The sequence below is a fragment of the Typopeltis vanoorti genome, chromosome 9 (assembly GCF_054136105.1).
Source record: "Typopeltis vanoorti isolate ZY-2024b chromosome 9, IOZ_Tvanoo_1.0, whole genome shotgun sequence".
Taxonomy (NCBI): Eukaryota; Metazoa; Arthropoda; class Arachnida; order Uropygi; family Thelyphonidae; genus Typopeltis; species Typopeltis vanoorti.
The window spans coordinates 94,753,849-94,766,147 of record NC_143557.1 but is presented as its reverse complement, the minus strand read 5'-3'; the positions used below and the strand labels follow the sequence as shown (position 1 = coordinate 94,766,147).

Below are 12,299 nucleotides of genomic sequence, written 5' to 3'. Positions count from 1 at the left end.
AGGAATGGAAGGAATGTATGATAGTTCCATTGCACAAGGGTGGCGCAAAAACTGATGTATCTAACTACCGACCCATTAGTATCTCTGGTGTGGTATAGTTTGCCCACAGTTTGTAGATCTCTGCTTGCCGTCTTGCCAAGAATAGTCGATTCATGCTGAAGGGGAGAAAGAAATGAAGGACATACGAATTGGTCGCCAACACGTGAAATCACCTGCTTTCTAGGTAAGATTTTTCAACTATTATACAAGCAACATAGTTAACTACAATAATCATAAAAGAGAAGTTAATTTTCCGATGTGTAATAATAAACAACTCATCCCACAATACGAACTGATTACCCTATTATCGGAATGAATTCTCCTCCTGTTGACATGCGCAGAAGTGTTGAAGGGTCTCAAATCTGTGGGCGAACTATAGTGAAGATTTTATAGAAGTTGGTAAGAACTCGCATACAGAAAGGTAGACAAGCATTCTATGCTCTGCAGGGAACAGCATGGGTTTACTAAAGGAAGGTCATGTTTTAGCAATTTGCTCATATTTTATAATAATGTTACAGCCGAGTTGGATAAAGGGAATGGATACACTATGATAATGTTGGATTTTTCTAAGGCATTTGATAGTACACAATAGTCTGTTGTGTAAACTGGAGAATATGGGATTGGAACATAATCTATTGATTTGGATCAGAGGATGGTTGACAAACAGATATCAAAAAATGGTGTACATTGGGTGTGAATCTGCCACATTTAAGGTAACCAGTGGTGTACCTCAGGGTTTAGTCCTTGGGCTATTATTGTTCAATCTATACATTAATGACTTCAAGCAGGGTCTCTCATCTGATTTGCAATTGTTTGCCGGTGATGCAAAGATAGGCAGGGCAATCAGGGATGCTACTGATATTCAGCAATTACAAAATGATTTGAATAAACTGGAAATCTGAGCAAACGAAAATGGCTGTCAGTTTAATGTTAGTAAGTGTAAAGTTATGCACTTTGCTGTGATTAGGGTTCCAGGGGCATATTATATTAGAGGGATTATGCTACAAGAAACTGAAGAGGCTAGGGATCTTGATGTATTGGTGGATAAGAATTTAAAGTTCAAAGGTCACATAGCAAAAGTTGCAAATACAACTCAGAGGCTAATCGCTATGTGGAAGCGAACCTTGATGTGTAAGGATAAGGAAGTAATTTTGCCTCTTTATAAGGCTTTGATAAGACCACACTTTGATTACTGTGTGCAGATTTGGACTCCTGGGTTCCAAGGGGATAAAGAAGCTGTGGAAAGGTGCAAAGAGGAGTTACAAAGATTATATCTGGATTATGGGGACAGATTGCGAGTATGTGGATTACAGACTCTGGTTAACAGGAGAAAGAGGGGTGATATGATAGAGGTCTTTAAACTTTTGAATGGTGTTATAGCATTTCAAATGATGAAATTTTTCGTTATATGGAAGGCGGGGAGAGAACACAGGGGCATCAATGGAAGTTAAGGTTGTTCTCAGTCAAGAAAGGGTTAAGAGCTAGGTTTTTCCCTTAGAGAGCAGTGAGTGCATCTAGTGTAAATGAATTCAAAGGAAGGTATGATAGCTGGGTTGGGTAATTTACAGCCTCCCACAATGAGTCCTTGACTCCCTGGAGGTCTCAGATAATAATAATAATAATAAAGACAAGAGGTCATTCCTGGAAGCTGTATAAGGAGGATGTGAGAAGCAAGTTTTTTGCATGAAGAGATGTGAATGATTGGGGGGTGCCTTGCCTGAGAGTGTGGTGTTTGCAGAGAATTTGAATGTGTTTAAGGCATGATAAACATTGTGTAATGACAAAGGGACCTCTTAGATGAGTCTTTGACTCCATAGGGACTTATAATAATAATATTAATTTCTTTCTATTTGACTTACTTTTTTTTTATCTACAGTATAAAAACTCCTAGAATTTGTCTTAACAGTCCTAGCCAGCTGTAGCTGAAATTTAATTTTACCATCCTTAATTAATGATTTAGTTAAAAATAACTGCTTTTTGTATTTATCCTAATTTTCTATTGATTGCGTGATAATGTGATTGACAAGGTTAGTGTTAATCCGGGTGAATGACTAAGATTGAAACAGGTGGGGAATGAATTTATGTGGAAAAAATTTATGTGGAATTCTTCACAGAACAAAAATGTGAGGTTAAGTGGTTGGATAAACACCTGGCAGATGGTATGACACCAAAGTGAAAGAAAGTGGGGGGGGGTGCAAGGGGAGAAAAAGCAGAGTATGATAGAAAATGCATGAAAATAAAGATCTGATTTTGTATGGCGATTCATTGATAAGAGAATTGCTTGAGGAGAGTTTAACAAAATCATGTTTTCCTGTTGTCAAGAGTAAGGATTTTAATGATACAGAAAGTGAAGATAAAAGAGATGTTTATTTTGGTTGGTACAAATGATTTAGCAGGTGATAAGTGTGGTTTGCAAGAAGATATGAAAGAGTCGCTAATGCATGCGAAAAAGAAGAATGAGAAAGTAAAAGCTGTAAGTCTGTTGCCATGTATGATAGAAATGAGCTGAAATGGAGCTATGATTATGAATGACTTGGTGTGCAGATTTTGCAGGAGGAATGGCATGGAGTTTGTGGATGTGTGGAGTGAGTTTGATGGAAGGAGGAATTTATATAAGGTGAATTGCTTGCACGAATGGATTTGGAGTGGAGTCATAAGAAAGTGTTGTTCAGCGAGCATTCGGAAGTACAGAATCAATGAAACTAGAATGTTTGGGGGGGGGGCTATGCAAATGAGTGTGGGTCCAGGCAACTTAGAGGCTAGTAAGTGGGAGAGTGATCATCATCAAATTCCTGATATATACTCTCAAGGAGGTGTACAGGATATGATAGTACTGCATGAAAAACACCATTACTAACTTCCTATTTACAAATTTCCTCCAAATCAATCTGTTACCTGTCAAGACTTCAACATTATCAGATCTTATATTTCTATCTTCTAAGGCAGTGATTCTTAAACAGAGGGCTGCATCCCCCTAGGGGGCTGCAGATAATTTATAGAAAGTTTCTAGTTTTTCAAATTTTGAAATCTCTTAAAATAATTATATTTTGCTCTTTATTTTACTTTATTTCAAACTTGTATCTTTTTGTAATAGTAATCTGAATTGTGCAGTTTAATGCAGCAGTTTCTTTTGTGGTGGTGCTACAAGTCGACTTTTCGCTGCTGGCAACACTTCCAGTTGTGACATCTGCCTACTGGACATGTGAACGTGTGATAGAAGTGATTCTCTGAAGTTGTAAACAATACTAGTACAAATTCTTAGAACTCAAGTTCTTAAGTGTTACTTGAGTGCAATTAATTTTCGTAACTTTCAGTGCTGTAATAATGATTTGTTATTTCTTAAAATTTACCCCCTTATAAAATGAGCATACAAAGAGCATTATTTGATTTTCTAAATATAAATATATCTGGTAGTTCAAAAAGAACACGTGAGAGTAGTGATAATACCACGGATGATGTAAACACATGTCGAGCAGAAAATAATGAGTCATGAATGTAAAAAAATAAGTGAAAGTAAAGTAAGGAAATATGATACAAGTTATAATATAAAATTCAGATTTATTAGTGTAGAAATGGATGAAATTCAAAAACCACAATGCAGTGTAATCCTCTCAAATGAATGTTTGAAATCAAATAAATTAAGAAGGCATTTAGAAATGAAGCATCAGCAATATAAAGATAAGGCAAAAGATTTTTTTTATAAGAAAAGGATGAACTGAAAAATCAGAAGTCCTTCATGAATGCAATAACTGTTAAAAATAAATCTTTAGTAAAAGCTTCATAAAGAAGAAAAGTTTAGTCCAATTTTGGATGCATATCCAGAGGGAATGCCTGCACCTGTTTATAATTGCCATTCAAAATTTGTTGCCTTTTGTTTCTACTTATTTGTGTGAAAAGGAATTTTCCACAATGGTAAATATTAAAACGAAACAACAAAATCAACTCTGAATAGACTCTTGCATGCGAATAGCACAATTGAAGCAAGAGTTGACAAATTAGACACTCTATTGTTGAATACACACATACAGTGTATTCAACAACAGAGGTCTCATTAAAATACATTAAGTAAAGTTGATTTTTGTTTTCTGATTTTTTTGTCATTATAATCATTAAGTAAAACCATTTTAAAAAAAAAAGTTTAATTATTATTATGTTACTATAAACTAGGGGGTCGCGAAAAAATTTTGGGATACTTAGGGGGCCACGACTACTAAAAGGTTAAGAGCCACTTTTCTAAGGCACTTTATACTGTATCAGTCCACCTATATCTTGGTCTTCCTCTGAGCCTTTTTTCTGCCAACCTGGCAAAGAACACTTGTTTTGCTAATCTTTCCTCTCCCATTCTGTTTAAGTGACCATACCACCTGAGATTAGCTCTTCTAACACATTCCTGGATGCTAACAATATTAAGTTCTTTCCTAAATCCTCGTTTTTAATATGACATCTGTTCACTCCTCTAATCATCCTTAGGACTCGCATATCTGTGGTCTCTAGTCTTTGGTCAAGTGTTTTATTTCTAACCCTGCCTCTCAGATCCATAAGTTAAAATTGGTTTCAATACTGTCTTGTATACAGTTAATTTAGTGTTTTGATTAATTTCTTTCTTATTCCATATAAATTTATTCAGTTGCCTTCTTACCATATCAGCTTTGTTGATTCTGTTGTCTATTTCCATATTTAATTTACCATCTTCACTAAAAATCGTGCCTAAGTAGCTGAAATGTTTTACTTGTTCTATAGGTTCTTCATTCAAAATGCAGTTGATATTTTCAATGCTTCTGCCTATTTTCATTGTCTTGTTATTGCTAACCTTCATATTAAATCTATTACAAGATTTATTCAATTTAGTGAGGGAGAGTGATCATGATGCAAAAATGTAGCACCCCAGGTATTTAATTTCAGTGGGCTAAGTAACACAAGGTGTAAGGGAGGTTGTGGAATGAAGGGAGTATTGCAAATTATGTATACTAGTTCCAGTAGTTTTCAAAATAAGAGCAAGGAGTTTTTGGCATTGGTTAGCTCAACTTGGCCAAAAGTTATAGGCATTAGTGAGCCTTTGTTTCTTGAGTGTGATATGGTCATAGGAATGGAATGCAAGAGATATGGTGTCTTCAGAGAGGACAGAAGGAACAGGATGGGGAAAGGGGTTTTATTAAAAATATCAGAGGAATTGTAGCCAAAAAAGAGAAGTACATGAGGACATGGATGCAGAGAGCAGTGCATTTGAGGCTCAGGTGTGAGTTAGAGGCCAACAGGATGAAATGGGTAATTGGTTGCTGCTATAATCGAGGAGGTATAAGGGGTAATGGAGATGATGTGTATTGGCATTTAGCATGATGAGTGCAGGTTGAGTAATTATTATGGAGACTTTCAACAATGGGGGACATAGATTAGGAGAAGGAATGGTCAGAAGGAATGAGTTAGAAATAAAACAGTTGATCAGACAGTGAAGATCACTAATAGCAGAGTTCTGAGAGAAATTATGAGTATGAACAGATGACATCAGTTGCAGAATCATATTAAAATGAAGGTATTAGAAAGGAACTTTATTATTAGCCTTCAAGAATGTGCAAACAAAACTTATATAATAGGAGAGGAAGAGCTAGCAAAGCAGGTATTTAATGCCAGGATGGAAGGAGGAGAAAAAATCCAGAGAACAACCAAGATCTAAGTGGATTGATGAAGTTAATAGTTCCTTAGAAGACCAAAATGCAAGATCTAACAGTTCCAAATAAAAGATTAATTTGGAACAAAACTGATGATAGGAAGCTAGTAATAATGTAAACTTAATTCTGTAGTACTATCATAGTATTGTATGAAATGTGAGGGTATAGATAGAAATTTATGATAATGTTTATATTGAAACTGAAACTTATGAGCTGCATGTATACTTTTATACTTTCCTGTCCTAATTGTGTATGAAATGATTTTTTATTGAAATGTTGAGATTAAGATTTCTAAAAACAAAATGTATATTTTGCTAAGTTGAAATGCTTGCTTATTTACATAAGTAAATAAAATGTGTTACTTACAATGAAATGTTTTACTTTTCAGGATCAACCAGAAGCACATATATGTGGCTACTGTGGCCTGCGATTTGTTCAAGAACATAGCCATTGAGGTTTATTATTTTTCATTGTAGCACGACCTGTTAATATAAATTAGGACTTAACTGTGTTGATATAGAATGTCTGTTTTCAGCACTAGCAAGAAAGATTAAATGTTTAGCTGTGCACTTGTTTCTGTTCTTTATTTCACATTCAAGAAATGCGTGTATATGTGTATGTTTTACTTTCATTTGCCAAATTCTGCAATAACCCAATAAATTTATTAACGAATGCTAGTGTTATTGTAGTTATTGAGTTATTGTAGTTTGGCCAATGACAGAAAAGGGGAAAGATCAGTATTTTGACTTTCTGAAAATTAATTTTACGTAGCTCTGGCTATTTTATATTAGAAGGTAACAGCAAATATAATTTTATTGCTGCAAATATTTTGATAAGAAACTAACTGGTCATTGTCAGTGCATCAGCATTATCAAATGGTGAAGCTAGAACAAAGAGCGTTAATCCTATTTACAAAGCTGAGCCATGTTCCAGATGCCACTTTTTGTGGGTGGTTATGATAAAATAACAGTTAAAGCCCAAATTTAAAATTCATGAAATTGGAAGTGATCACCATTTAGTATTAAGCAGGATAAAATTGAATTTCATATTGAAAAGAAAAACATGTAAGAAAGTTTTAAAACGAATAAAAGTTGAGCAGCTCTCAGATGTGAACTGTAGACTAAAATATACAAACATTATTCAAGGGTCAAAGCTGTATAACTGAGAGGAGATCTCCACATAGCCTTTAAAGAAACGCGGAGAACCGACAAGGGCTTCTGACCTAATGTCCAATCCTCACCTTCTCGTGGTGCACCCTGCTGGGTATCTACTTGGATACTGAATGAACGAGGATGGGCTGGCAATTTGGGATTTAGCCGACCAAATTGTAATCTTATTGGTTAAACCAAAATAAAAAAATGATGGTACAACATGACAAAATTTCATGCCGGCTGGGCCATCGCCCAGTTAAACAAGGCCCCCATTGTTTTTGCCAGGGAACCAGGGCGAACAGCAAAAAGTCAGCTACTGGAACAAATCTCAAAACACACCCCAACTCAGCATCGCCAGAGTTAAAGATCGGTACTATCAACATAAGAAGCCTGAATGGCAAAGAAATGGAGCTAGCTGAGGAATTAGATAAGTACCAGATCGACATAATAGGGATGACTGAAACAAAAAAGACAAAAACTGGTGAGATCTTTCTGAGCAATAAATGCAAAATGTTATATTCAGGCAATGACAATCAAGGAAAACAAGGAGTAGCCATAGTATTCAACACAAAATACGAGGCTAATCTTCTTGAATGGCAGTCAGTATCAAGTAGAGTGATGTGGGCAATTATGAGAATGGGGAACTGGACAATGAGACTTATTTGTGCCTATGGTCCCACAGAAGGTTCTACTAAGGTAGAAGTGGAGGAATTTTTTGAGGCTTTAGAAAAAGCAACTGACACAATGAAAAAGGAAAAGTTGGTCCTTGTTAGGGATCTAAATAGCAGAGTAGGAAATCATTGTGAGACATACAAAAATATTTTGGGAAAATTTGGAGAAAAGAGCAAAGCTAATAATAATGGCAAATATTTGTTGGATTTCTGCTCAGGACATGGACTGGTTATTACTAACACAATGTTCCAACATATATGTACAAATTCACATGGAAAGAAGAGGCAAGGAATAAGAAAAGTCTCATTGACTATGTTATTGTTGATAGTGATGTTTTCTCCCTGGTGCAGGACGCCAGAGTGTACAGAGGATTTGAAATTGGAAGTGATCACTATTTAGTCTTGAGCAGGATAAAATTGAATTTCATATTGAAAAGAATAACATGTAAGAAAGTTTTAAAGCGAATAAAAGTTGAGCGACTGCCAGATGTGAACTGTAGACTAAAATACACAAAGCTTATTGAAGGAAAAATGAAAGGTTTGAGAATAGGAACCAAACCTTGGAGATTCGGTGGCAAGCCTTGAAGAAAACCCTGATTGATTCAGCCAGAGAGGCATGTGGGGAGGCTGTCTGCAAGGATAGAAAAATCAGAACTCCATGGTGGACACAGAAAGTTAAAGAGGCAGTAAAGGAAAAGAAGAAAGCCTATCAAAAGTTCCTGGCAAATAAGCCAGCTTGTGCTCTTAGAGAATACAGAGACAAATGCAAGAATGCTAAACACTGTGTAAAACTAGCTATACAAAAGTCATGGGAGGACTTTGGCAAGAATATAGAAAATAAATATCAAGAAGGTGGCAAAATATTCTGGAGGTTGTTGAAGAAGCTTAGGAATGGAGGAAAGAGTGCTGTAAAAGGAGTTAGAGATGATGAAGGTGACATGAAAATGGGAGAAAAAGATATCCTTGAAGTATGAGTAATTACTTTGAAAAACTATTAAATGAAACAAGCAGTGCTGACAGCAAAGTGGTAAAAAACACTGACCAGGCATGCAGTCAGGAATACATATCCATACTTGAAGTAGAAAAAGCCATCAGAGGCTTGAAATGTGGGAAGGCAGCAGGAGTAGATGATATTCGACCAGAAATGCTGAAGTATGGCAGTATAAAAAAAGTCTTGCACTGCACTGCATAGTTCAGAAAGCCTGGACAGAGGGATGAATTCCCGATGATTGGAGTAGAGCTGTAATAGTACCCATATATAAAAAGGGAAATAAAACAATGTGAGAATTACAGAGGTATTTTTCTACTGAGTGTTCCTGGCAAGATCTATGCAAGTATACTTGAGAAACGGTTGAGAAGAATTGTGGAAGAGGGGTGCTTAAGGGTCAGGGGTGCTTAAGGGTCAAAGCTGTATAACTGAGAGGAGACCTCCACATAGCCTTTAAAGGAATGCGGAGAACCGACCAGGGCTTCTGACCTAATGTCCAATCCTCACCTTCTCGTGGTGCACCCTGTTGGGTATCTACTTTGATACTGAACGAACGAGGATGGGCTGGCAATTTGGGATTTAGCCGACCAAATTGTATTCTTATTGGTTAAACCAAAATAAAAAAAATGATGGTACAACATGACAAAATTTCATGCCGGCTGGGGCGTCGCCCGGTTAAACAAGGCCCCCGTTGTTTTCGCCAGGGAACCAGGGCGAACAGCGAAAAGTCAGCTACTGGAACAAATCTGAAAACAAACCCCAACTCAACATCACCAGAGTTAAAGATCGGTACTATCAACGTAAGAAGCCTGAATGGCAAAGAAATGGAGCTAGCTGAGGAATTAGATAAGTACCAGATCGACATAATAGGGGTGACTGAAACAAAAAAGACCAAAACTGGTGAGATCTTTCTGAGCAATAAATACAAAATGTTATATTCAGGCAATGACAATCAAGGAAAAGAAGGAGTAGCCATAGTATTCAACACAAAATACGAGGCTAATCTTCTTGAATGGCAGTCAGTCTCAAGTAGAGTAATGTGGGCAAATATGAGAATTGGGAACTGGACAATGAGACTTATTTGTGCCTATGGTCCCACAGAAGGTTCTACTAAGGTAGAAGTGGAGGAATTTTTTGAGGCTTTAGAAAAAGCAACTGACACAATGAAAAAGGAAAAGTTGGTCCTTGTTGGGGATCTAAATAGTAGAGTAGGAAATGATTGTGAGACATACAAAAATATTTTGGGAAAATTTGGAGAAAAGAGCAAAGCTAATAATAATGGCAAATATCTGTTGGATTTCTGCTCAGGACATGGACTGGTTATTACTAACACCATGTTCCAACATAAAAATGTGCACAAATTCACATGGAGAGAAGAGGCTAGGAATAAGAAAAGTCTCATTGACTATGTTATTGTTGGTAGTGATGTTTTCTCCCTGGTGCAGGACACCAGAGTGTACAGAGGATTTGAAATTGGAAGTGATCACTATTTAGTCTTGAGCAGGATAAAATTGAATTTCATATTGAAAAGAATAACATGTAAGAAAGTTTTAAAGCGAATAAAAGTTGAGCAGCTCTCAGATGTGAACTGTAGACTAAAATACAGAAATATTATTGAAAAGAAAATGAAAGAGTTTGAGAACAGGAATCAAACCTTGGAGATTCAGTGGCAAACTCTGAAGGAAACATTGATTGATTCTGCCAGAGAGGCATGTGGTGAGGTTGTGTGCAAGGATAAAAAAATCAGAACTCCCTGGTGGACACAGGAAGTTAAAGAGGCAGTGAAGGAAAAGAAGAAAGCATATCAAAAGTTCCTGGCAAATAAGTCAGCTTTTACTCTTACAGAATACAGAGACAAATGTAAGAAAGCTAAACAGTGTGTAAAACTAGCTAAACAAAAGTCATGGGAGGACTTTGGCAAGAATATAGAAAATAAATATCAAGAAGGTGGCAAAATATTCTGGAGGTTGTTGAAGAAGCTTAGGAATGGAGGAAAGAGTGCTGTAAAAGGAATTAGAGATGATAAAGGTGAAATGAAAACAGGAGAAAAAGATATCCTTGAAGTATGGAGTAATTACTTTGAAAAACTGCTAAATGAAACAAGCAGTGATGACAGCACAGTGATAAAAAACACTGACCAGGCATGCAGTCAGGAATACATATCCATACTTGAAGTAGAAAAAGCCATCAAAGGCTTGAAATGTGGAAAGGCAGCAGGAGTAGATGATATTCGACCAGAAATGCTGAAGTATGGTGGTATAAGAGTCTTACAGTGGCTGCACTGCATAGTTCAGAAAGCCTGGACAGAGGGACGAATTCCCGATGATTGGAGTAGAGCTCTCATAGTACCCATATATAAAAAGGGAAATAAAACTGAATGTGAGAATTACAGAGGTATTTCCCTACTGAGTGTTCCTGGCAAGATCTATGCAAGTATACTTGAGAAACGGTTGAGAAGAATTGTGGAAGAAAAGCTTGGTGAAGAACAAGCTGGATTCAGGCCAAATAGAGGCTGTCAGGATCAGATCTTCACTTTACGACAAATAGTCGAGAAAGCATGGGAATATGACAAAGATCTGTATTTAAGTTTTGTCGATTTGGAAAAGGCATATGACAAGGTGCCAAGAGAGAAGCTATTCAATACGCTGCAGTTATATGGTGTCAATGGGGCATTATATCAAGCAATACTTAGTCTTTATTTGAGTTGTGATTCAGCAGTTAGAATTGAAGGAAGTACAGGAAGGTGGTTTAATGTTAAATCTGGTGTGAGACAAGGATGTACATTATCCCCTCTGTTATTCATTATCTATATGGATCACATTATGAAGGAATGTGGTATTAAACCTGATATCAAAATTGGAGACGTTAATGTCAGCTCTTTGCTTTATGCGGATGATGTTATACTTCTAAATAAATCCGCTACAAGTCTGCAAGATTCTCTGACTAAATTGAATAGCTGTTGTAATAGATATGGTATGAAGGTCAGCAATAAAAAGACAAAGACAATGAAAATAGGCAGAATCATTGAAAATGTCAACTGTGTTGTGAATGGAGAACCTGTGGAACAAGTAAAACATTTCAGCTACTTAGGCACAATTTTTACTGAAGATGGTAAACTAAATATAGAAATAGACAACAGAATCAGCAAAGCTGGTGTCGTGGGAAGTCAATTGAATAAATTCATATGGAATAAGAAAGAAATTAGTCGGAACACTAAATTAGCTGTATACAAGACTGTGTTCAAACCAATTTTAACTTATGGATCTGAGAGCTGGGTCAGAAGTAAAACACTTGACCAAAGACTAGAGACCGCAGATATGAGAGTCCTGAGAAAGATTAGAGGTGTGAACAGATGGCATCAATGGCAATATCATATTAAAAATGAGGATATTAGGAAAGAACTTGACATTGTCAGCATCCAGGAATGCGTTAGCAGAGCTAATCTCAGATGGTATGGTCACTTAAATAGAATGGGAGAGGAAAGATTAGCAAAACAAGTGTTCTCTGCCAGGTTGGCAGGAAAACGACCCAGAGGAAGACCAAGATATAGGTGGATTGATACGGTACAAAGTGCCTTAGACGATAGAAATATAAGATCTGATAATGTTGGAGTCTTGACAAGTAACAGACTGATTTGGAGGAAAATTATAGATAGGAAGTTAGTAATGATGTAATTTTTTCATGTAGTACTGTCATATCCTGTACACCCCTTGAGGGTACATGGCAGGAATTTGATGATGATGATGATGATGAAGCTGGCTGAAGAACAAGCTGAATTCAGGCG

General features: G+C 36.6%; 1 protein-coding gene across 1 annotated transcript in view; it reads left to right on the top strand.

The window, feature by feature from the left end:
• The window catches only part of ND-13A (NADH dehydrogenase (ubiquinone) 13 kDa A subunit), a 45,114-nt gene extending 38,840 nt beyond the window's left edge, over positions 1 to 6,274 (top strand). Inside the window, exon 4 of the mRNA XM_090397741.1 lies at positions 6,094 to 6,274. Coding sequence (XP_090253867.1) covers positions 6,094 to 6,159 — 66 coding nt within the window. The 3' untranslated portion in view covers positions 6,160 to 6,274. The remainder of the gene's footprint in view (positions 1 to 6,093) is intronic.
• The last annotated feature ends 6,025 nt before the right edge of the window (positions 6,275 to 12,299 follow it).